The sequence below is a fragment of the Hesperophylax consimilis genome, chromosome 2, assembly GCF_061612785.1.
Source record: "Hesperophylax consimilis isolate HC1 chromosome 2, BYU_Hcon_1.0, whole genome shotgun sequence".
Lineage (NCBI taxonomy): Eukaryota > Metazoa > Arthropoda > Insecta > Trichoptera > Limnephilidae > Hesperophylax > Hesperophylax consimilis.
The window spans coordinates 40,079,056-40,105,689 of record NC_142837.1 but is presented as its reverse complement, the minus strand read 5'-3'; the positions used below and the strand labels follow the sequence as shown (position 1 = coordinate 40,105,689).

At 31.7% G+C, this 26,634-nt stretch overlaps 1 protein-coding gene across 5 annotated transcripts in view; it reads right to left on the bottom strand.

Moving 5' to 3' along the window:
* The window catches only part of LOC149426018 (alpha-galactosidase MYORG), a 117,475-nt gene that overhangs the window by 36,075 nt on the left and 54,766 nt on the right, over positions 1 to 26,634 (bottom strand). For all 5 annotated transcript variants that reach the window (XM_089642853.1, XM_089642854.1, XM_089642863.1 and 2 more), the window contains one exon: positions 2,524 to 2,627. In XM_089642853.1, the coding sequence (XP_089498979.1) occupies positions 2,524 to 2,627 (104 nt within the window). The remainder of the gene's footprint in view (positions 1 to 2,523; positions 2,628 to 26,634) is intronic.

Genomic DNA, 26,634 nt, shown 5'->3' with positions numbered 1-26,634 from the left:
GCTTTCTATGTTTGTACATAACATATTGCATTTGTGGTTTTCTGTATTTTTCACAGAGTGGATAATTATGTTTATTTCTTTAGGTGTTTCTTGTTTTTTAATGAAAAATGGTAAATAATAAGTTTTTTTAGAATTTGAAGTCAACAGGTTTTCATCAAACCATAATTTTAGTTCATTAATATCTGTATTTGCCATGTTATTTAATTCAGACCAGGTATTTGCTTTTAGTAGTAGGACTGTATCTATATACGGATTATGTTCTCAGCCGCGCTAAGCTTGGCATTCCAACTAAGCCTATATTTAAATCAAACAATAGACTTATAGGTACGCAATTTAAGGTATATCACATTTTAACTGCGACTTATTTTAGCGATGTATAGGTACGTGAGAGGAAATTGAAAAACCACAGAAGGTGATCTCGGGAAACCCAGAAAAATCGGTTGTAGAAATATAATTAATGTTAAAATACTAATTGCATCAAAAAGGCTTCGCACATTGATGTATTTTTTTTAATGAGACATGAAGGGAAAAACTAGGTAATGACCTTCAATTGACCTCGAACCCTCCCAATGCTCTAACTAAAACTACCGAATCCGGTTTAAGCCCGCCCCGCTTATCGAGTTCTAAGTTCTAGTTTCGACGAGATCTTAGTATGCGATAGTTCTGTGGCACTAGTTTACAAATATTTTTTATAGCTAGGTAACCTACAATATTGTGTCTTGTCTTTTATTAACTTGGTAAGGGTGCCCGGTTAGGGTGAGGTTTCGTCAGGTCTTGGTGGCGGATGCGCCTACCCACCAGCTGCGTTGCGGGCCGGATCGGGATAGGCCGGATGAGGGAGAGGGAGGAATTCATTCCGTCACTTCGGTCACAATTTTTTTTTTAATTGCCGGCAACCCGGGCGTTTATTGAAATAACATTATCATATACAAACAAGTAAGTAACCCGCCTCAATAGAAGATTTCTGTTCTGACACCCAGATTCCTATGCACCACTCATACCTTTGGATATAGTTTTCTGCGATTTCCCATATTCCCACAGGCGAATGCGGAGGAATTCCCTACGATAAGGCCCAGCTGAATCTCCCCTCTGATCCCAACATAACACAAACAGACATGTATGAAGTATATTATAGCCGCTATCGGCTGCAGGTAATGCTGAAGCAGAAGAGTATGATTCTCTAATACATGAAATTTTAGTAGGGTTTTTATGTAACAAATTTTTCCCTACCGATAAAACACAAGGCCTCTAAGTCTATAATAGCCAGGTAACAAACACCCATATGAGGTAAAAATTGTGAGGCGCATATGACGCCGTTCTCTTTGTATGAGGAACATTTACTTTAAATTCATTAAATTTGAATGATTACCACTTCATGGAACATAAGAATCTAGAAAATCATAAATAAATAAAAAATCACTCACACCCTTTTCCTTACCGGTTAAGATAACTTTAAGAAAAAAAATCATTAATTTTCTCCTATTCCGCTTCACTCTTAATACCCAATATTTCACTTTCAAATAAATGGATTTAGCTTTATTAATTCAAAACATTATTTATTATGTCGGGGGAGACGGAAATATACGCGCTTTTAATTTTAATTTCGTTTATTAAGTCACTTACGCGATATGTCAATTAGTATGCGGCGCCGCCAAAAGCGACTATGTTCATATCAAGAGTTGGATTATATTCATAATATCGTAATTCATACCTACAAAATATTTCATAGACACTGCTGCCAACCAAAAAAAATATAGTATTGCCATATAAAATAAATAATATCATCGTGTATAATTAATCCATATTTATATGTAAGTCAATGTATTATTTATAACAAATAATCAACATATAATAAAATAAAATAACCCGTATAACAAACAAATAGAATAAAATGTGATTAAACGTATTCCGTTTAGGTAGTTTAGGTTAGGTTAGGTTAGAACATGGAAAATAGGTATTAGAATTAAATCACAAACCAGTCTATACAAACCTAGCGTAGCCCACAAACTACTTGAAAACTGGGATATAACTCTAAAGGGGACGCGAGCAGGCGTTATTAAAGGGGCAATTTTTTGCTATAGAAAATCACAGTTAGCTTAGGTTAGGTTATATATTTAATATTTTCAAGATTTTATTTTCTTTAACTGAATTAGTTAGTAGGTAGGTACTGTACCTAACCCGCGCACTGGCTAGGTAAATAACTAGTTGTGGTATTTCCGGCAAATGTCACATTATTTTGTTTCTTTGAAATCTCGTGTGACATATCGCGTAAGTGACTTAATAAACGAAATTAAAATTTAAAGTGCGTATTTTTCCGTCTCCCCCGACATAATAAATCATGTTTTGAATTAATAAAGCTAAATCCATTTATTTGAAAGTGTAATATTGCATATTAAGAGTGAAGCGGAATTCGTAACCTTTACCAAAAAATCTTCCAGCATTACAAGCGGAAAATGTTGCTGGTGTAAAGAAGGAGGACTTAGCGAGTAGTAACTTTTTTTGTTTTGAGAAAAGGCTACTTACTTGACACAATGCTCCTCAGCAAGTATCTCATTAAGTCCCTCGAGAGACCCATCGTGATCTTCGCTGTAAGTTGTGGAACCACTGCCTTGGTTGTGTTCTGGGATCTGAAAGGAAACGAAAAAATCTGTGAAAACGACCGTCCTTTATCGTCCTTATGACTTTGTCCAGTCCACGTAGTTTAGGTCTACAGTGCAACCGTGGGAACTCTTACGAAATTTTGTAGTTACACATTAAAAAAATGTGCAAGTGCTGATGTGTTTGTAACATTTGCCAGCCATAATAAATGGTTGAATAAAATTAATTAAATTGCCAATGCCTCGACTCGCGAGAAACATATAAAATGAAAACTTTTACTGACAATTACGTTCCTATTGGAGTTATGCCTACTGGTACAGTCATCTTTTGAATTTGTTTTTACTAAAACACTCACAACACAATTGTGAAACAAGCGTTTATATATCTATCTATCTATAGGTGACACTTGTAAAGTTTCGTTCAGAGTAAATACACATAAATTACTTAATTAACCAGAACTAAGAACCTAATTTTTGCATTGTTTCTTTTAATAATCGTTGAAGGTGCGGCGGTTGGGGAAACAATTACCCTTATTTCATCTACAAAGCTTTCTAAACGCGTTACATTTAAATAATACTCAACTTCAACTCAAAATTGACTATTCAAACTCACAGTTAAAAGAGGAGAGCCGATAACTGGAGCAGGGATATTAAAAATATCTGATTCAACCAAAGATTTAAATAATGTCAACCAACTACGAGTAGTTTCATTGTTAGACTTTTTAAATTCACTAGACAGTTTGCCACCACTTGTTATTATAACTTTACGATAAATTAATCCATCAAACATAGACTTGAATCTCGAATTCATTTTTAACACATCGATGTAAACATCACAAAACTAGAATTATACAGTATTTGCTGTATTAAATTTGAGCATTTCAATAAACATTACGACGTTCATTGTCGTAGGTGTGATTGGAATAAAACTCACGTGTAGTGTTCACGATTGCAAATAAAGTTATTGTTGCGCTCAGCATACAGGTACGTGTAAAATGCAGCACAGAGAAATGGTGGTTCGCATGGAAAACGTTTATTTGCATCATCAGAAACCGGTTTGGCTGAGCTGAAAAGGCATTATGAGCCATGTCCCCAATGCGAGTAATATCTTGTTTTGAAAACATTTGACTTTATAACTAGTTCCGTAAACACTGTGAAAATCATGGGAAGCTTTGATTTATGGAGTGATAAATGCATACATGGCTTCCGTTCCCATTACTCTCACTTAATATGAATAATTAACTTTCTAACTACCACAAAACGGGCATTAGCCTGGTGTGATAGTCAAAAGAAAATGTACTGCATCATCGTGTAAATATTTATTAAATAAAAACTAACAATTGTGCCATTTTAGGGGTAGACCCAGATGATCGAATGCCACACATTTTTCCACGGTTATGATTTGGGATTATTACAGCCAGAATTATCGTGATAATTTTTCGGCTTTATTTATTTATTCCTTTAGATTTACACACAGTACAATATGATACAAGATACAATTGAAATATTTTTAGTGATTATAGATTATTGTACCTTATCAGGTCGAAATTATTGCTCCCTAACTAGGCAAATTGCCCGTTCCAAGGAACCAAAATATGTGAAAGTAAGAGTGTGATTTGTCTATGTCTATAATATATCTCATTAATGTTTTAATTTGTGATGTTTAATCGTTACAATCTTATGATAGAATCGAACTTGAGCTGTTGTGTATGTTTCAATTGTGTATGAGCAATAATTAGAATAGTGGAAGATACATATAGTGTGTGATTAGTCTATTTCTATACTATGTCTATTTATTATGTGACGTTTTTTAAATTTTTTTCAGATTCTCCTCTACCCAGTCCAATCAACCATTTAGTTATTATTGGGCCTATGTAGGAAATATTACAAGATTTTATGTTTGTACAGTTTAGGTCCCAAGTATGTGTGTGTCTTTTGATAATTTGCCGTATAGTTCGTTGGGATCATAAGGTCATTTCTGGTGTGGCTTCTTGTGATATGTTTATGGTCAATTTTATTAATATTATCTAGATTTTTATGTACATGGAACCTATATGGTTTGCGCATATTAGTATTATACCGTGTTGTTTTTGACATCCGACTAGTAGGCATGTACAGTACAGCCTCTGTGTCAGTTTAACTACAATGATTCTATTTTTAATAAATCATTAACTTATCTTTCGATTTTACTGTTTTGATCGTTGAAGTAAAAAATGTATATCCCTTTGATTATTCATTATTAGTCTTTGAGAAACGGTTTTAAAATGGCGAATGAATTCGTTATTATTTATTATGTGTTACGTAAAATAAAGGTGAATGATTCGTATTACGTAACTCGTTTCTCAAAGGGTAAGGCTAACCACAAATATGAAGAAACAATTTACTTGCCTGTTTTCAATTTCTCCTCTCTCTACTAAGAAAGAAATTAAAACATCAAATACTAAAAGCGATTCAGTAGATATATATTTTTTTATGTTCTACGTTAATATTCTAGATACATATTCTCATAACTTATTTGTCTTGAACGCTTTACCTTTCCCGCAGCCAAGTGGGGGAGTAGGTAGTACCCAAAATTACTATCCTCCTTATATTAGCTTTAATACTTGACATTGCATTTCAGTATTTTACGTATTTCTGCGCAAATACATAAATTACCATTAATAATTGACTGAATAATTGGGATTTCTATAGTTTAAAAGCCCATAAGACATAAAGATGCATGGGGTCGTCGGAAGACCCACTTGGTTACAGACGTTTTGAGTGGCATCTTGGCTTGTCAAGAGTTAAAGGCACATTTTTTTATGTTATAGGTATGAAATATTCACAGTGTATCTTTAAATGCAACTTAGGCATTTGTCGAGAGATTTTTGCTCTATTTTAAAAGAGTCGTGTTTTATTGAATATTTTCAAAGTTTTCACTTAAGACGGGTTGTTTGGGAGAATTTGATCAATTCTTCAAATTTCAAAGTTAATATTGTTATAATTCATATATAAACTATGATACCTCACAAGACTTGACGGTCTTCGTGTTAAATTGGTTACGACCAATGGCTACGATCCCGGAGGTCGCAGGTTCGCAAAAAAAATATCTGACTAATTAATTTATATCACGATTTATTTATTTCAAACTACCTGTACCTTGCCACGCGTTGCTGTGGTTCAGTCTATCTGTGCAGATAGAGAAACAATAGCGCGTTTTGCTTTTGCATCCAACAGATGGCGCTGTTTTGCAAATGCCACAGGTGACAACTACATATCTAATGTTGGTATATAAAAACATTCGCGTATTCGAATGCAACGTTGTATAAAAATCACAAAGCAATCAGTGAAGAACCTTTGGAGAATTAAGATTTTGAACAAATGTTTTTTTTAATTAACTTTTTAATTAAAAAAAATTTTAATTTTTTTTATTATTTATATAGAAGCTAGATAGTAAATACTATATTTGCGGCACGTTCCAGAGTGGTAGATAATCTCAGTATAGCATTGGTGAAAGAGCACCTTTCAGAATCGTAACGTTGTTTGAAATTGTTTTAGCCTTGATTGGTGACCAGAACTGAATAGCCAGGTGCCTCCCCACCTTCATCGTCACCGTCTTCCCCTACCCACTCTCATCAGCCTCGCAACCCATCCCAATAGGGGATTCCATAGTCTCACTGGCACATGGCCGTTTGGAGTCTTGTGCAGTGTCATATTTAAAAAAAAAAACATTGTGCAAGTTTAATTTTTTTGAAATGGAATCGAGAAATAACGGTCGCAAAAATAATTGGACACTTTTGTAAAGCTGCAAAACATAATTCATAACGTTTCACGTCAGTTTATTTTATCTTCAGATAAAAAAATAAAAATAAATTTCGGGATAACGATGTAAAATTTGTCATACAAGGACACAAAATAAAAAATGTTATTCATATTACTACTAGGTAAGTAATGAAAGTAAAACATTCATTATTATTCCTGTCAAACTAGTTTTGGTAAATAAAGACTGCTCTTTTTTTACGAATGACGAGAATAAACAGCAAATATTAATAATATTAATTACTTATTGAAGACAAGTGCAGATATAATAAATTTATAGGAATATTTATAGTTTATAAGAATAAACAGCAAATATTAACAATTCAGTGTCGCCCAAACCTCCAACGGTGTTGGACGCGAGTGAGCGCCGTAAGCGGTAAATAAATAAAATAACACCTTCAATCCAAGACAAATTATATAAATACATAAATTTACGGAAAATATATTTTTAACCTGGAAAAATGGAGGAAGCGGTTGATCCGCATGCCTTCATAACAAAGGCGAAACAAAACATAAGTGACCTACATACAATCATAGAAGAAAATAAACTTACCAAAGAAACCAAATCAAAAATGATGAAAGAAATAAATAACATCATGGAAATGATATCGCACATGGCAATAGAATTAGCTAAATTACAAGAAAAGTGTGATATTCAAGAAAAAAACCAAGCACAAAAATACCCATTTTCATACTCTTCTGCAGTAAAAAACTTAATATCACAAACGCAAGAAAAACGATTTCCTATAATAATTAAAAGCTTAAAAGAAGAAGACACTGAAAAAATAAAAGAGAAAATACAAAAGATTAAAATTTCACAGTTGGGAATTCGAGTATGCGAAATTAAAAAAACAAAAAAAAACCTTATAATAACATGCCCAGAAAAAGAAGACGCAAAAAAATTAAAAGATAAGATAAATGAAGTCGACAAAACCATAATAGCGGAGGTACTTCTGAAAACGGATCCATGCGTAATATTCAAAGGTCTTGACAAAGACTATACCGAAAAAGAATTCTTAGAAGACATCATTGAACAAAACAACGACATCAAAATGATATGTGAAAAATACCAAGACAAAGAAATATTACAAGTTAAGGCCATCATTACAAACAAAAAAACTAACAGCAAAAACTTAATACTACAAACAAATCCCGAAATGAGACTACATCTTATTAATAAAATAAAAATTCATCTAGGATTCATGAGAATCTATGTAGAAGACTGCAGTCCTCTTACCCAATGTTTCCACTGTCAAAGATTTGGACACACAGCACAAAAATGCTACAATAGAATGAATAAACCAACATGCAAGCACTGTTCAGAAGATCATCCCATCTCCGAGTGTAAATCCCTGGAACTGCCACCCAAATGCGCTAACTGCAACTCAGCTAACAAGAAGAAAGAAATAAACTCCTTGAACAGTAAAATGAATGAAGTAGACCACCGAACAAACAGCGAAACATGTAAGTTCCGATCTTACATGCTTAAATTAGCCAAAGAAAGAATTAACTACGACATTGAATAAAAATCTTATAAATAATTTTGTAAAATACAACCGAAAATGCATTAAATGGATGATTTCTCAAATAACGAATTAGAGTTAAATATTAAAATTCAAGAATATGAATGTATATGTACCGATTCGTGTAACAAAATTATTTCTAAAAACATCAATGATATAATTATTATGCACATAAACATCCGTAGCGCTCAAAAAAATTTAGATGAATTAATTCTAAAAATAAATAATTTAATTAAAAAACCGGACTTTATAGTGTTATCCGAAACATTTACAAACGATGAGTCACCGTCTTATCACTTACCTGAGTACAACTATATTTCTACCAAATTAGACATCAATAAAAATTCGGGAATAATAATATTTGCAAGCAATAAATTTAGTATTGTTAACATAATAGAACATCCAATACACTTAGTAAACTGCATCGAAGTACATTTCAAACTCGGCAAATCAATATACCATCTAATAGCTATCTATAGAACGCATGGCTCGAATATTATTACATTTATTAATGACCTCAAATACATATTATTAAAATTAAAAAATAAACTTTGCTTCGTCGTAGGAGATTTTAACGTTAATATTAATGAAAAAATAGAAAATAATAACAAAAATGAATACATCAATTGTATGACTGAACAAAATTTTATATCTTGCATAAATAAAAATACTAGGGAAATAAAAGAACATACTCCATCTTGTTTAGACCACATTTGGACAAATGTAAACATTAAAGATCTTCACAAAATAAAATCAATTGTTTGGAAAACTAACATAACTGATCATCACTCATGCTTACTTCTGTATAATAATAATATTAAACATAAAAAACATAATTTAATAACCAAAAAATCAACAATAGATATGACTATTCTCTCTGAAAAATTAAAAAAGGAGAGTTGGAATAATGTTTTAAACAGTGATGATACTGAAATTTGTTCGACTAACTTCGAAAATATTATGTCACAACACATTAAAAATTCGACAACTGAGATAACAACACACATAAAATCAAAATTAAGATGTTTAAAGCCTTGGATTACCAAAGGGCTTATTATATCTATCAGAAATAAAGAAAAACTTTACAAAATAACTTTAAAAAATCCCCAAGATGAAAAAGCATATATTTTCTATAAAAAATATAAAAATAAATTAACATCTTATATTAAAAAAAGTAAGGAAGAGTATTTTAAAAATAAAATATTATCTTCAGAAAATAACCATAAACAAATGTGGAAAACTGTTAATTTCGCCATAGAAAATACAAAAAAAACACAAAACATTAAGTACATTGAACATGATAAAAAAATTATAGATGCCAATATACAGCCTAAACAATGTGCAAACATACTTAATTCCTTCTTTGCAAATGTTGGGAAAAATCTTGCGAAAAATATCCATAAGCCTTCAAACCAAGAAAACCATAAAAATAAAAATATACAGAAACATAATATACTTTCAATGTTTGAAACAACAACAGAATGTGAAATCTCGAAAATAATAGAAAATATGAAAGGAGGTTCGTCTCCCGGTTTTGATTCTATTACGACACACATGTTAAAAACTATGAAACCTCACATAATAAAACCTATCACTCATTTAATAAACTTAAGTTTAACAAATGGAATTTTTCCAATGAACTACAAAACCACAATAATCTCACCTATTTACAAATCTGGAGATCCACATCAAGCAACGAACTATCGCCCAATATGTCTAATTTCTAATATAGGAAAGATCTTTGAAAAAATAGTAAAAAAACAATTGGTAAATTTTCTAGATAATAATAAAATATTACACAAAAACCAGTTTGGCTTTATAAAATCACTCAGCACACAAGATGCTATTGCTAACGTAACTTCATACATTCACGAATCATTAGATAAAGGTAAAAAATGTGCGGGTATATTTATTGACCTTAGAAAGGCATTCGATAGCATATCCCATGAGATGCTATTAAAAAAATTGAATAATATCGGCATAAAAGGCAACGTGATTAAATGGATCACCGACTACTTAAAAAACCGTCCTCAAGTGGTAAAAATCAATCGTGTTAAAAGTGATCAAGAGATTACAAGCTTTGGAATCCCCCAAGGTACAGTGCTTGGACCAATTCTATTTACTATATATGTAAACGATATTTTTTTTCAACCTTTACATGGTCAAATCACGTCATACGCCGATGATACAGTATTAATAATAAGTGATAAGACTTGGGAAAAAGTAGAATTAAAGGCCACAGAAGACATCAACACGCTCAAGAATTTTTTCGACACCAATTTACTGTCACTTAATAATGAAAAGACATTTGTAATTCCATTTGCAATCCATACAAATGATACTCCTAAAAATTTTAACATTGTCATACATAATAATACTAAAATTCACAGCCAAAACTATTGCAAATCAAACTGTACAGTACTAAAAACAACAAATGAAATTAAATATCTAGGAGTAATTATTGATAAAAATCTGAAATGGAAGGAACAAATATGTCAAGTAGTAAAAAAAATTAGAAAATTAATATATATATTTTTAAGAATTAGAAACTTTCTGTCGATAAAAAATCTATATTTAATTTACTATGCCTTAGTTCAATCCACTTTACAATACGCTATTATTAGTTGGGGATCCGCGTATAAATGTAACCTTCTTCCAATTGAAATTATACAAAGAACAATTATTAAAATTATATTAAAAAAATCCTTTGACTACCCAACAGAACGCCTGTTTGAAGAATTTCAAGTACCTACATTTAAAGACCTATATATTAAAAACTCATTAATCCAAATTATAAAAGAAAAAGATAAATATCAATTTTTAAATGAAAACAGAACGCGACTTAGACATGTTTTTCTATGCCCAAAACTAAATACGTCTTTTGCACAACATCATTATACTTACCAGGGAAGAACTTTTTTCAATCGTCTACCAGAAGAAATCAGAAGCATTAATGATAAAACCCAAATACTGCTCTCTGTCAAGAGACACTTTAAAAATATTCTGAAAAAAAAAACTACTGTCACTTAATTAATCTCAAAAATATCCTTAGTTTTCCATAACTTTCTTTCTTTATTAAAATTTATTATATTAATATATTATCCTTCACTACTATCAAAAAAAAATACTACAGCAAACATACATTTATGTACAATGAATTATCTAAGTACTAACTAACAACAACATTTATGTACACTCCCCTTCCATACACAAGCAAATGCTTTCAATGGAAGAGTAGTAAAAAAAACCCAAGATGTAAAATGAATTATGTACCATGTAAACTTATTATTAAAAATAAAAAATAATTCCAAAAAAAAAAAAAAAAAATATTAGCGATTTTTAAACAGAAAAAGATACGGTCATGTCCAGGACCTGAACCCAGGACCTTCGCCTTGCCGGGGCACCGCTCCACCAACTGATCTAATAGGATCTTATTTCCTTAGGTCATATTTAACTGTATCATACTTTTTATTTTTATTTATTTAAAAAAGAAAGACAAACATTCCCGGGTTGCGAATAACCTGACAATATTTGAAAATTTCCTACTACCACCACAGTAAGCTTAAAATGTTGCTTGTGTTGTGATGGATGACTTAGCCAGCCGAGGAATTGAACACACCACGCCTGGGTTGGACGCAAACGCGATGTTAACTCAACCACCGACCGGTCATAAGAACTAAGAATAAGAATAAGAACTTTTTTTTATTTTTTATTATTGCAACTACCTATTTAAAAATTGTACATACAAAATATGATGTTAAATATGTGTATAGTATTTTTTTTCTTAGTCCTCCTCACTAAGATGACCTGTGCTGAGACGGAATAAAGTTATTCATTTCTGTTTTATTAGTTTTCTCTGTTGTTGTTAATCTTTTTTTCAACTACCAACATTATCTTCATTTTCTTACCACACATTCTTATTGGTTGCCATCTTTATGTATGATCGCAAAATTCATCCCGAACATGCAATCTAAATAGTGTCTTGGATTAATTTATCCTATTTTTTTTTATTTTAATGTGAGACTCTTTGACTTTTCTGCAAGTCTAGTCTGGGAGAAGGATATTTTTGAATATTTTTTTTTATTCTTCCAATGATCACTCAGCCGTGTAACCGACCAACCCCTCACCCCTTCCCTTGTCTTGTACGTCTTGTCTTGCGCGTTTCTAAACACCCTGTATATTCAATCACAACCAAAACATCAATATTTGAGGTAGACACATTTCTTAAATTATTTGTAAAATTAATAATATCGGTAATTTCATTTGGATTTTTTTATGAAGTTGGACAGCCTGGTAAATTTTAAGAGATTTCTGGGTGCTTAATTTCTTGGTAAATGTGGTTAAAATGGTAAATGCAGGTAACTCCATTAATAGAAGACTGAACGCAGTTGGCACCAACAAAAAATTGTCCAAAGAAGCGAAGCTAGCAGTCCTCAATGGAGTGCTGGTACCTATCCTGATGTATGAAAGTGAGGCATGGAACTGACAGAGAAAGGATGAAAGTTGACTGAATGCTGTAGGAATGAGATCTATGAGGCGTATGTGTGGTAAAACCGTGTATAATCGAGTGAGAAATGTGGAGATCCGCAAAGAGTGCAAGGCTGATGTAAGCGTAATGAGTAGAGATGCCAAAATTTCGTTTTAACTAAAAACGCGAAAAAATATTTATGGTTCGAAAATAGGGCATTTATAAGTTTTCTTTGCGTTTCAAGGCAATTGAAAGTGTTTCCAGTGATTTCTATTTCGCGAATTAACGCGAAAAACGTGATTTTGGCCGTATTTCAGCTAAATTATTCTATTTAGCGAAATAGGCGCGAATTTTCCGAAAATATCGGGTATTGACTGACCTGCGTACGAGAATGAAGGAGCCCAGTATTGAAACGTGCGCAATGCTATCATTCAATCAGTAAAGTGCCTTTTCCATTGTTTTGAAGTGAAACTTCTTTACGCGCGTTATGCAATTTCGAGGACAGGAGTAAAACCAACTCATGACCGTCATGAAAAACCGTGATCATTTCGCTATAGGAGCCTAGCCAATATTATATACCTTTTTTAGGTCACTCTCCAAACTCAGCTTCGCGGTCTAGAGGCAGAGCGCGCGACTCTCGTCGTGAAGAACCGAGGTTCGATCCCCGCATAAACAATTTTTTTCTTCTTTTTGTGATTTTTTTAATAATAATTTTTTTTAAAGTGATAAAATGCTTCTTTTAAAAGTGATAAAAGACTTTTAGATATTTTGACTATATAATATTTTGGTCGAATACGTAATAACCGCGGTCTAGAGGCAGAGCGTTCGACACTCTTTATGCAGGACACGGGTTCGAATCCCATATTTTTATAACTTTTAATTTTTTTATCAACCATTTGTATTTTCTTTTTGTGATTTTTTTAATAATATATTTTTTTAAAGTGATAAAATGAGAGCATTTTATGCAATTTCGAGGACAGGAGTAAAACCAACTCATGACCGTCATGAAAAACCGTGATCATTTCGCTATAGGAGCCTAGCCAATATTATATACCTTTTTTAGGTCACTCTCCAAACTCAGCTTCGCGGTCTAGAGGCAGAGCACGCGACTCTCGTCGTGAAGAACCGAGGTTCGATCCCCGCTTAAACTATTTTTTTCTTCTTTTTGTGATTTTTTTAATAATAATTTTTTTTAAAGTGATAAAATGCTTCTTTTAAAAGTGATAAAAGACTTTTAGATATTTTGACTATATGATATTTTGATCGAATACGTAATAACCGCGGTCTAGATGCAGAGCGTTCGACACTCGTTATGCAGGACCCGGGTTCGAATCCCATATTTTTATAACTTTTAATTTTTTTTTATCACATGCTACTTATAAATATGTCAATGGACAGAAAAAAAAGAGATGAAAGAAATGAAAAGAGAAGAATACTAAAAGTTTCACTTCCGTCGTGCGTAGGCTTGCCACACACTGTATTTTTTTGTATTTACCTGTATTTCAAATATGCCTACTTTTTTTCATTTTTGGAAGCCTGTCCTACCTCTTTTTACAATTTTGTTACTGTTTTATGTGTAAATATTTAATATTTTTAATTTATACTGTACACTGAATTTAAACGCTTTCCGAGAATATAGCGTATTTCAGAAGTCAAAGAACAATACAAATTGGAGAAGCTGATACAGTAATATTTAGTCCAGTACAACTAAAGAAGAATTGAGAAAAATGCATAGGGAAGGTAGTTTCATGTGAATGTGCAGGGAAAAGTATTATGCCTACTTTATTTCATTTTTGGAAGCCTTTCCTACGACTTTTTATAATTTTGTTACTATTTTATGTGTAAATATTTAATATTTTTGTACTGTAGGCTAAAATTGCTTTTTGACATTACACAATTTGTGCGAAATAAATTACGCCTATTGATGTTAATCGCAATCTGCATTTGTTGTGTTTGTGTTCGACCCGTACTAAGAGTTTCCTTCCTTATTAATTTAATATTAAAATTAATTATTTATAATCTTTCACATGGAAATACTTGCAAATGAAGGTTAAACATATATTTTACCAAAAATACTTAAAATATGCGCTAAAAACATTCAGGAAATACATTTTTTTCTATTTTGCTACAAAACGCTAAATTATGCCTCAAAATGCTATAAAACGCTAAATTTCCAATTGTTAATGCTAAAAAATCTGAAAATTAATGCTAAATTTTGCCATCTCTAGTAATGAGTAAGAAAAGGACGTTTAGATAGTTTGGGCATGTAGAGCGAATGAGCGAAGAAAGGAGTGTAAGGAAAATATATGATGCAAATATGAATGGTGGTAGAAGTCTGGGACGCCCGTGGAAGACAGGGCACGACCAAGTGAATCAGATACTTGAGTCAGGCCATGAGGAATGAGGCAAAAAGTGTGTGCCAAGACCGAGTTGTTTGGCGGTCCGTCCTCTCTGCCTACCCCTGCGGAGAAACGGCGTGATGGTTAGTTAGTTAGTTTAGTTAGTTTGATTTCTTCACTGTGACAACCCATTTTGATTTGTATTTCTCGTCCCGTGTCTGTGAATCTCGTGATTGTAAATTTTCTTTTTCTTTTCAGTTCCTTAGACACCACCCCAATGATAATTTTATATATAAATATGAATTTTATGCGAAGAATTGTCCGACTTTCGGATCGCGATATTCGCCCACATCACAATTCTTGTGTGTTTTTTTATACCAATCTGAAACTGTAATCATTTGGAGCTAATGACGTAGGTAAATGTATGTCTATACACCAATCATTTAATATATGCAACACTTGACTTTTAACAAGTTTACGATTAATCAATCAACATCATCTTGAATACAAAATGATTGACGGCATTTAGAAAAACTGTCAGCCATTGAAAGTCAATTAAAACATAATTTAAAAGTAAAAAATGAGTTGAAAACATGTAACTAGTTTTTGGCATTCAAATGCGACCTCATGGTGACCGCTATTACAATCAATATAAATAAAAAAAATGTTTCTTTGTTTGTCCCGTACGCGTTCCTATACAATCAAATCAAAACATTTTAATACTGTGTCAATTTATTATTACTGTAATTATACATTTATTATTCACTAGCTGACGTGCACCCGGCTTTGCACGGGGACTTATAAATGGATTGGGGAATTCTAGAGTACCTGACCTGGTTCATTTTTAAGGTGGACACAATTCTACTGTATTGTGATAAGTTTTCTTCCTCAGGCATCCTCGACCTCTTCAAACATTCACTTCCAAGTCATACATTATCCTTACACCTCTTCCTTCGTTCATCACTTACGTCTCATTTTACAACAAATAATTTTTTGATTTATGTCTTCCTCAGGCATTTCCTACCGTATACTTCATGTAGAATCATGAACTTGTATTTATACTGTCTTCAATACCAAAATGACTAAAGTCAATTTCACCTTCCACACAATAGTAAAATACGCTCTAGAAAGACTAAACGCATTATCTCTGCAATGGAATGAGATACGGAGTTGACTTAAAATCGAAATAATATATATGTTTTTAAAAGTGAAAATATCCAGCCCTGCTCCTACAAAACAAGACGAGGTGATTTTGAAGGCGTTGTCGAATTATGACTTTGTCATCTGAATAAGTGACAAGATTTAAATATCCGAAACTAATGACAGATATGTTCAAATTTACGAGTTGATTAGTGATCATAATAATTATGATCACTAATCACATAATTATGATCATAATAATTATGATCATAATAATTATTAAAATCACATAATTATGATCATAATCATAATAATTATGATCACTAATCACATAATTATGATAATCACATAATTATGATCATAATCATAATAATTATGATCATAATAATTATGATCACTAATCACATAATTATGATCATAATCACATAATTATGATCATAATAATTATGATAATCAGATAATTATGATCATAATCATAATAATTATGATCACTAATCACATAATTATTATCATAATCACATACGTTATAATTATGATAATCACATAATTATGATCATAATCATAATAATTATGATCATAATAATTATGATCACTAATCAACTCGTAAATTTGAACATATCTGTCATTAGTTTCGGATATTTAAATCTTGTAACTTATTCAGATGACAAAGTCATAATTCGACAACGCCTTCAAAATCACCTCGTCTTGTTTTGTAGGAGCAGGGCTGGATATTTTCACTTTTAAAAACATATATATTATTTCGATTTTAAGTCAACTCCGTATCTCATTCCATTGCAGAGATAATGCGTTTAGTCTTTCTAGAGCGTATTTTACTATTGTGTGGAAGGTGAAATTGACTTTAGTCATTTTGGTATTGAAGACAGTATAAATACAAGTTCATGATTCTACATGAAGTATACGGTAGGAAATGCCTGAGGAAGACATAAATCAAAAAATTATTTGTTGTAAAATGAGACGTAAGTGATGAACGAAGGAAGAGGTGTAAGGATAATGTATGACTTGGAAGTGAATGTTTGAAGAGGTCGAGGATGCCTGAGGAAGAAAACTTATCACAATACAGTAGAATTGTGTCCACCTTAAAAATGAACCAGGTCAGGTACTCTAGAATTCCCCAATCCATTTATAAGTCCCCGTGCAAAGCCGGGTGCACGTCAGCTAGTGAATAATAAATGTATAATTACAGTAATAATAAATTGACACAGTATTAAAATGTTTTGATTTGATTTGCAACCAGTTTTCGGTTCGTATTTTTCTTTTTAGTGAACGTCGTTAATCTGAAGGTTTTATTTATTAAAGTGCTGCAGTTTTTATTTGTGCGTAGGTTTTAACCAATAGTTTTTTTTTGTCATAAAAGTTAACAACCCACAGATCAGTCTATTTTACACATTAGAACAGGTTGTTTCATAGAATTTGAATTATTCATCAAATTTAAAGGTTCTACTCTTTACATCGATTCCAAGCCGATGAATAGGCGTACATGGAGAAAAATGACCCTGTTAAAAAATGATAGCATGCCAATTTCCTGATAAAATATTAGTAATTATTACACGTGTAAATGTGACGGAATGCTACAATATCAGCATTTGTATCAACACGTGTTCCGCTGTCCTCATAAAACATTCGCTTTTAACTGATACTTTGTTAGGGACTTTGTCGATTCATTCTTTAAAGACCGGGAAAACGATTATTTTGACCAGATTTTTTAAAAATTAATAGTATTTTATGTCAGTAAGTTTGATCCGTGTAAAATTAAATCTAATTTTAACATTTTCATCCAAAAAATCAACAATATTAGTAGATACCATAATTAATTTCACCTACCTATCTGGGTTATTATCTGTTCGAGTTTTAGGTAACAGATTTGCTCAACCAAATAATTTATTACGATGTTATTGAGAGCTTAGATAGTGTAAAATTTATATAAATATATGAGGAAGAAGAATGAATAAGATAATCATAATGTAGTGTGTAAAATTAAAAAAATAGTATATTTTTAGACCTATAGTTTAAATATGACAATTAGATAATAATATATGAAGATATAAAATAAAACATGATTAAAATGCATGACAATACTATTCAAAATGCATAAAGAATATAAAGTTATATTTCATCATTAACCCTTTCGTCCCGGAAAGAAAAAAAACTCACATACGATCCGAAGGGGGGTCACTAGGGTCCCCCAATTTGTTTTGCTTATTTAAGGGTATTAATAACATAATTTTATGTAGTTTCTTTTGATAAAAATTAGAGGGAAGTATATTCTTCATATTTCTGTACTCACATTCAAAATCTTTTTATAAATTAAGGCGCAATTGATATTCCCATGAATTAAGACCATAACGCATCTTTTTCCATAGAAAACAAGGAAGGCGGGTCGATAATTTAAAACTTCCCGCTCCCGTGAACTTATTTTTCCTACTGTGTTCTGCTTACTTCAACTTACTTGAATTCTGCAAAGTTATTTTTATTTTGTTTATTTAGGAAAACCAACAGATTTTTTACATTCTTAAATAATCAACTTATAAAAAATACATATAATATCTAATGATAGGTTTTCACTTAAAAATTTAATTATAATAACAAACTAAGGGTCCAGTACCCGTGGGCAAAAAATATTCACAGAAAATACTAAATAAAGTAAAAATAACATCGGATATAAGAACACAAGTAAATTACAATTTATCAATTTTATCCTCACACAACATCAATAATCACCGATATATGTATATACCTACAACCAAACTGAACAGATGTTTATAAAATGAATCACTTGTAACTGGACAGGGTTCATATCAACAACATGATAACTTGCAGTATGTTATTAATTATTATTTAATAGTAGCTAAGGTATCTTTTTTAAATGTTCCTAAACTACACGAAAATATGTCAATATAATTAAAATTCTTATTGTATAGGGTACAAGTTATGTTTTTGTAAATTGTACTGTCTTATCAGATAACGTGTTTATAATATAGTATATTAAAAAAACGTGTATCTCTCCTATCTTGTTTCCCAGGTCAGACACTTTTTTGCTGAGAATTTTTTTTTCTCCCTGATGTCATGAAAAAATATTATGTAATGAAGAAGCACGTAAATATTCTTGAGTTTAATATTTTATTTGAATAAGTGTTCTTCACGATAATACTATGGCGCATGAGGCTTTTATCTGTAATTAAATAGGTAAAATGCTGTGATTTTGAAAATTGTAAATATAACATTTGACACAGAATTTGCGATGCGCTTTCACTTTAGATAAAATAAATATGTTGTATGTGTGAAGAAACGACGTGCTACAATATTTACTTGTCAAGCGAATAACATATATTTTAGAATGCTAGGAGCATTTTTAAGGTTCAAAATACCATAAAATCGCCACACCCCGCACCGGGTACAAATATCAAAAGGTCTAGCAAGGACGATCTATAAAGCCCCATGTCAATACGGTATTTACGAAATACGTCATTTATTGTCAGTTAGTGATATTTGCGAGCACGGTCAGAATATGATTCCAATGTGTCGATTGACAAAAGCCGCTAATAGCGCGACCTCCAAGGTGTCGGATAAGCTTTCAATATGCACAACTTTTTGATTAATGTTGTTTTTTATGCAAAATAACTTACTTATTAATGAATGGGGATGAACTAACTAAGCTCTTAGAACTGAAGAAAATCGTTTACACGATCAATGGACCTAATTAATTCACCTAAGACTAAAAATTTTTCTTAGTATTAACTACGAATTAACTCCCTTTTTAGTGTCAAAAAATACATGCGGACTGCCAATGTATGTAGTTAATATTTCAATTGGACAGTGTACATTTTCTAGTATTTTTAACTTATATAGAGATGCACAAGTGTTGCCAGTGTATATCGATTCTGATTTATTTATCGGTTTTCTTATCAATCTCGGTAAATCGGTATAAAATCGTCGGTAGTTACGCCCATCGATCCGATAATGTAAATTTATCGATTTTATTGTGCTAGACCCCCAGAAATCTGCCACAGATTGCTTGGCGCATTAGAGGTTAAAGAAAACTTGCAATGCCTACCCACGCACAAATAAAATTATGCCAAGCATTCAACCTTCTTCAGTCAGGTGATCTTACTGTGATTGTGTTCTGTTATGTTTTTATCGACCTTTCAGTGACAAATAATAATGTCAAACACTCCTTCGTGAATAGATAAGATCCTAATTACTATTACCGATCAATAAAATAACCCACAGAGAAAGGAATTTTATTGCAACACCGATTTTTGCATATATTAGAAAAATAAAATGTTCGCATTGTACACGGTGTTTCAGAGTGGAACTGTAAAACTCCAAGATGCAATAATGTACTTTTGGGTTGATGCCCACAATAAATGTATTTATTTGAAGGTTAGGTTTAAAAATTAGTTAACCAGTACGTGGTGGGCAATAACCCACAATCAGGTACCAATAAACCTTTTAAAAAATTTTAATCATGGCATTTCTACTTTTTAAAAATTGTATTGTGTTTGTAGATTTAGAATAATCGCATACGTTGGTATGTGTGTAGCCAATCAGTAGTTAGGATACGGTTGGTCAAACTGATTTCACGTTTAACAAGCAAATAATGGTCGGTAGCGGGCGGTATGTTTAGGTACTCTAAAGTGTCCATTTGACGGTTATTTGATTTTTATTTCTTTTTCGAGTAAATCCAGGTCGAAGTTTAAATTTTTAGGTCAAAATCAGCCGCCAAGTGGTTAATATCAGCTGTCTAAATATTTTTTAAGACGTTTAAGAAAAAATTGAAATATTGTTGGGTTTTCTATGTGTTGCATCTTCACTAGATTCCCGCTTGTACTATCAGTTTCCAGATACTGTCTATAATTATCATAACTTTTTGATGAGATTATCAATATTTTATTCCTTAGATTTGCATGAATGAAGTTCCGCGGTGCCTCCATGAAATACGTTATATTTTCTAACCTTCTGATTATCACCTGTGATTATCACGATCAAATTATATACCAACTCAATAAATTAATTATTATGTAAATGGACTGAATGATGAATGAAAACATGCTTGCCAATATACAACCTTCGTCTGGATTTGGTAATAAATTCGATAGTTAATAACGCAATAAAATCAAGTTCATGTCTATTAAATGGCCTTTCAACCCACGCGTGAGATTTGAAAACCTAATTCAGGCCGAATTGACAATCCTTATGTAAAACCAGTCTTGAAAGTTTTCAGGAATGATTTTTTTTCACATTTTTATTGCTGTTTTAAATTTAAATTTTAACTAATTTATTATTCTATAAACGCCCCTTTTAGATGTTAATATTAGAAATTATTTATCAATGCATTACATATTTATTATATACAGGATGGGGCAAAAGTAAAAGTAATCACCCGATGTTCTTTTACTGCATTTTTTTTAATGATAAACTTTGGTACTGCTTATTCGGCGTTCTTGCAAAGAGAACCGATTTATGTCTTATTGATTTGTATTCTGCGTTTGTTTACTTCACAAATGTCAAAAGCGAATTGACATTTGGCGTCATTTGCAAAAGTTATAGCGTTTTCCAATAGTGTGATTACTTTTGTCACACCTTGTACAAAGTAACTGCTTCAGTAATAATCTTTGATATTTGTTAAGTGATAAAAACTGACTCGGTATAATTATTTTCCTCCTAGCATTCTGGGCAATGAGAACATATGGTAGTTAGTCCCAGAATTTCTGTACTGAGATACATCCAGACTTCTAGTATTATGTAATGGAATCCGAAAGCTTATCAATGAAAGCAATTCTGGAATATTAAATCCATTTTATAAAATTTTATAAAGAAATACCAAGTCCTTGAATATTCTTCTGTCCGACAATTTAAGCATATACATTTAATTTCATAGGGTGTTTAAAACATAGAAAACATGATAATTTATTTTGTATTCTTTCATTATTATTCTACGATTCGTTCTTAAGTTCAACAGCTCGGCTGTGGAACGAACTGCCGGCCTCTGTGTTTCCTCCCTCCTACAACATGGGACTCTTCAAGACCCACGTTCACTCCTTCCTCTCCACAAAGAATCCCTCCACACAGCATCCCCAAAGATGACATAGGCCCTGAGGGAAATTAATTTCTTCAGGGCCTCCTGTGTGGAGTTAATATAAAAAAAAATTTAAAAAAAACATGAACGTTTTAATGTGGGTTCCAGACGGAAGAGTTGCACTCCAGTTGACTTCTGATGTTGTATTGTGAGTTCCAGACGGAAGAATTGCACTTAAGTTGACTTCTAACGTTTTAATGTGGGTTCCAGACGGAAGAATTGCAATCAAGTTGACTTCTAACCTTGTAATGTGGGTTCCTTAATATTAAGTATGTTGTTAAATACTTAATAATGATTTATAATATTACGAGTATGTGTGTTTTTTGCTTGAATTGTTTGACAATAATTTTTGTTTTTTTATCGTATTTTAATTTCTGTTTATTTTTTTCAACTTAAAACAGATTTTGGATTTTAGCTCATGGTCAAGCAAGCATAATTATTTATAAGGCTACCACTGAAAATAAATACACCCACACATAACATTAAGTACATTCCACAATAAGACATAACATTATTATTCATGATTTTTTTTTTTAATTACGATTAAATTCATGCGTAATTTTTGCGATTAAATATATTATTTTTACCTACGTAATTCTTAATCTATCGTGAGCTCACCAGCTTTTAAATGTAAATAAAACTTTAAACTGTAAAAAAATCTTTGAATACTCAAAATATAATGTCAATCGCCGTATTGTTAAATTGTTTTCCATTTTATATACCTATTGTTGACGCAACTATTAATCTTCCTTTAACATTGTCCTTGCATTTTCCCATCCCATTTTTACCTACAAGTACCTATCATTATCTGACTATACCTACGTGTTTGTGTGACATTTTACAACAATAAAAGTGACTGTCAAAGCAGTTTATTGATGGAGTATGTTTGATGAACATCTATTTGTTATCAGTGCTGTTATTAATTTCGACTCAGGGTAGAAGGCCTGTGCAGTGAACATATTCGGTTCCCTCAGTGTGTTTCGTATCCAACCTGGATGTTATGGAAGCTTGTGCGTGAAATAAATCATCTCCTGTGAAGAACATCAAAGGGGTAAGTCGGATTCCTTCCTTACTCCATGTTCACCATCTCCATCCATAGTTGTGTCAACTTCAAAGTTCACAATTAATATTTTACAATCCACTCTTGATTCGCCTATTGCGATAGCACCTATTTTTGTTTAAAATATCCTTTGTTTCCATTTTTTCAACGATTTTTAGTTATACATAAGTGTCTCATACATTATTTTCAGCCAAATACATACGTAATTAAATGCAACATACATACATAAGATGAGTTAGGAAAACGAAAATTTTCGGCTTTATCTTTATTGCTATTCAAAAAAACATCAAATTTTAAATACATCTATTTGTTAAAATAGATATATTATATTTAAAAAAAAAATTGTGTTAATTTTTTTTAACTTATCCTAAAATCCAAATAAATGGAATATTTCTTAACGTAAAGTAAACACTGGTTTAGAAAGGCGGTGGAATACGCTCTCAGATTTTATTATTAGAAATAAACATAAATATTTTTTAAATATTAAAACTTTGACTGCGAACAATAAAAAAATAGCTCACTTTACGTTTTTCGTAACTAAAATTACTGATTATGAAAAATATATAAAATACACCTTTTTATTAGAGAAATGTATTATAAACGTTATCGTTACAAACTATTTTCGTTTCATATAAAAATAATTAATAAAAATTTCACAAATTCTAATACGTTTTTTTGTCAGAACCTTTGGTTACATTATGGTGAAAATGTTCTGTGGTTAACTTCTAGATTTAAATCTAAAGTGTCACATTCGAACTCCGTTTAGATAATATTTCACACTACAAGTAGATAATAGTAATAATGGTAAGGGATTTCTGTGAGGCCATATGAGTTGTTCCCAAAAGCGAAAAAATCAGCCTTAAGGGTTATATTTTCGAAATGAAAACCCGGGTTAAATTAGAATAGATGTTCTGTAATACCGGAAAACCCGGGTTAAATTAGAATAGATGTTCTGTAATACCGGAAAACCCGGGTCAAATAAGAATAGATGTTCTATAATACCTGAAAACCCGGGTTAAATAAGAATAGATGTTCTGTAATACCTGATATAACGGCATTTACTCGTATATGAAAGTGTTATATATTGTCTTTATAACTATCACTTATCACGGAGAACTTGTAAAACATACGTTTTCAATTCAACACTGTAAAAAACTAAATAACTATTTCTCTCATTCATCTTATGTTATATATTGGTGATTTTCATAACAAACTGCTCTTTTCCATGACAAATAAAAAAACCTAAGATCCCATGGCATTTCCAAGAATTTCTATAACAGGTATGCCTAAATTCGTCTTTTCCTCCATTCGATTGATCCGCTGAATTAAAAATAACTAGAAATTTGATTTAAATAATCGTAGGTTTTTACTGATACTATAAATAATACGCTTGTGTACGTTGAGTGCCGCTAATGTGACGTCACGGATGACGCGATACAAAGTTGTTCGGGCGGAAAAATAATAATAACAAATTGTTGTTTTGCTGAGGCCGGGAATTCCCGAAACAAACGCAGGTAAACACTTATTTTGCTGAGAGCTCCGTTTTAACGTCTCTTTCTGTTATGTGTATCGTTTATGAGAAAGAGTGAGAGGTTGTAATTGAGTTATCAGCGGTTGACTTTCGGTAATGACACCGGTCCACCTGATTTCTGGGCGCGCATATTTTGTACTCGCATTGTTGGTGCGTCATTTGTTTTATATGTTAGCGGCTTGCTCGATGTTGTTGGAATAAAAAGGTTGCATACGATTATTGAATAAATTTAGGTTTCTATGTTTTTATGACTAGACTCCACTTCATCTAATTCATGGATATTGTAACATACGAACTTGTTGGTCGATACCATTAACATACATTCAAAGACGAGTTATGTTCACACTAAGCGAACAAAAAATATAGCACGTTCCATTTTATAGATTCAAAGCGATTAATGAGACGAATAAGAAAAGAGTAGCCAATAACGATATTTGAAATAGCTACATATAACAGCCTGCCTAGCATGGAACGGAACGCATTAGAAAGGGATAGCCATTCACAGAATACGTACGTACAGTGAAACACTATATTATTATAACGCCCGTCGTTTGTGCATGAGTGCGAGCATGCAGTAAAAAGCCTTAAGAAACATTATATTTATTAAAATAATAGGTGATTTTTACTACATATGAATGAAAATAAACTCCACACAGAATTGGTTTTTGCTCAAGAATGATTTGTACATCTCACAAAAGAACATGAAAGTATTGTTTTCACAAAAAAGAGCCCAGAACGATGTATTTGTATTATGATACTAGACGCAGTAAATCGCAAGTATGTCCACTGGACCTAGTTCACTCAAACCACGCGCGTTGTTCGGTAACCTATCTTCTCTTTTGATTCATCTAAGGTTGGTACTGAATTCTGTTCCTTTCGAAAATTCCAACCAATGCAACAGGCGTTAGATCGTTTGCTTGGAAAGGATAAATGTATTTGAATGATTTGAATTATTAATTGGTTTCGTAATTCCTTTAAAATGTGTACTTAAGAACCTACTGATGTCATTTCGATAAAAGGGTTTCGGCACATCGCCTACTTTATTTTCAATCTTTTTATAATGTGAATACCGCAAAAGAGTCCCAACTGCTCCCAACGCCTGGAGCCAGTCAGACTATGGCATCCCCAATTGGGCTATGTTGTGAGGCTGAAGGTAGTGGGAGGAGAAGGAGATGGGGAAGAGGATGGTGGGAAAGTACCTGGCTGTTCAGACCTGGTCACCAAACGAGAGATAGTGAATCCATTTTTTTATACACGGAACACGCAATTTTAATAAAGAGTAATAATAATTTGTGGCGCTAGATTCTCTACACGGAGAAAAATGAGTATTGCTAATTCATTGAATCTCTTTAAATTATGAACTGGTAATCAGGTTTTAAACGGGATCGCTGACCTTTAGAATTAAGAGGTTTCCTTATAAACTTTTAGAAAAGTAATAAAATACTTTATCGTATATAGTGATAATATATTTGAAATTAACTATAGTGATAATATATTCATAATTTATTAAAAAAATTATGGAGATGATATATCCAAAATTTACTATAGTGGTAATATATTCAAAATTTACTATGGTGATAATATATTCGAAATTTATTTTTGAATAAATTATTTTTTTTTATTTTTATTTATTTATTTATAATGTATTACAAAAAACATGGTAAGTAACACATTATTCCCAATGAGTTGAGATAAAACTCATTACGAGATAAAAAAAAACTCATCACTTTTATATATTCATAATTTAATAAAGTGATAATTTATTCAAAGTGTAGTATGGTGATAATATATACAAAATGTACTACGGTGATAATATATTCAAAATTTATAATAATGATAATATATTCGAAATTTAGTAAAAAAATATCGGGAAACCTGTTGATTCATTTGTTAAATGCCTGTAATCCTGTTTTTAACCGGATTACCAATTATTGTAAGATATTCTTCATAAATTAGCTAAAACCATTTTTTCGTGTACTTTTTAGCGTAGAGGACATGTCATGATTAAATTAAGCAGGTAGCTACGTAACTTGTGGTCAACCTGTCCTCGAAATAAAATGCATATATATGCGATAATTTAG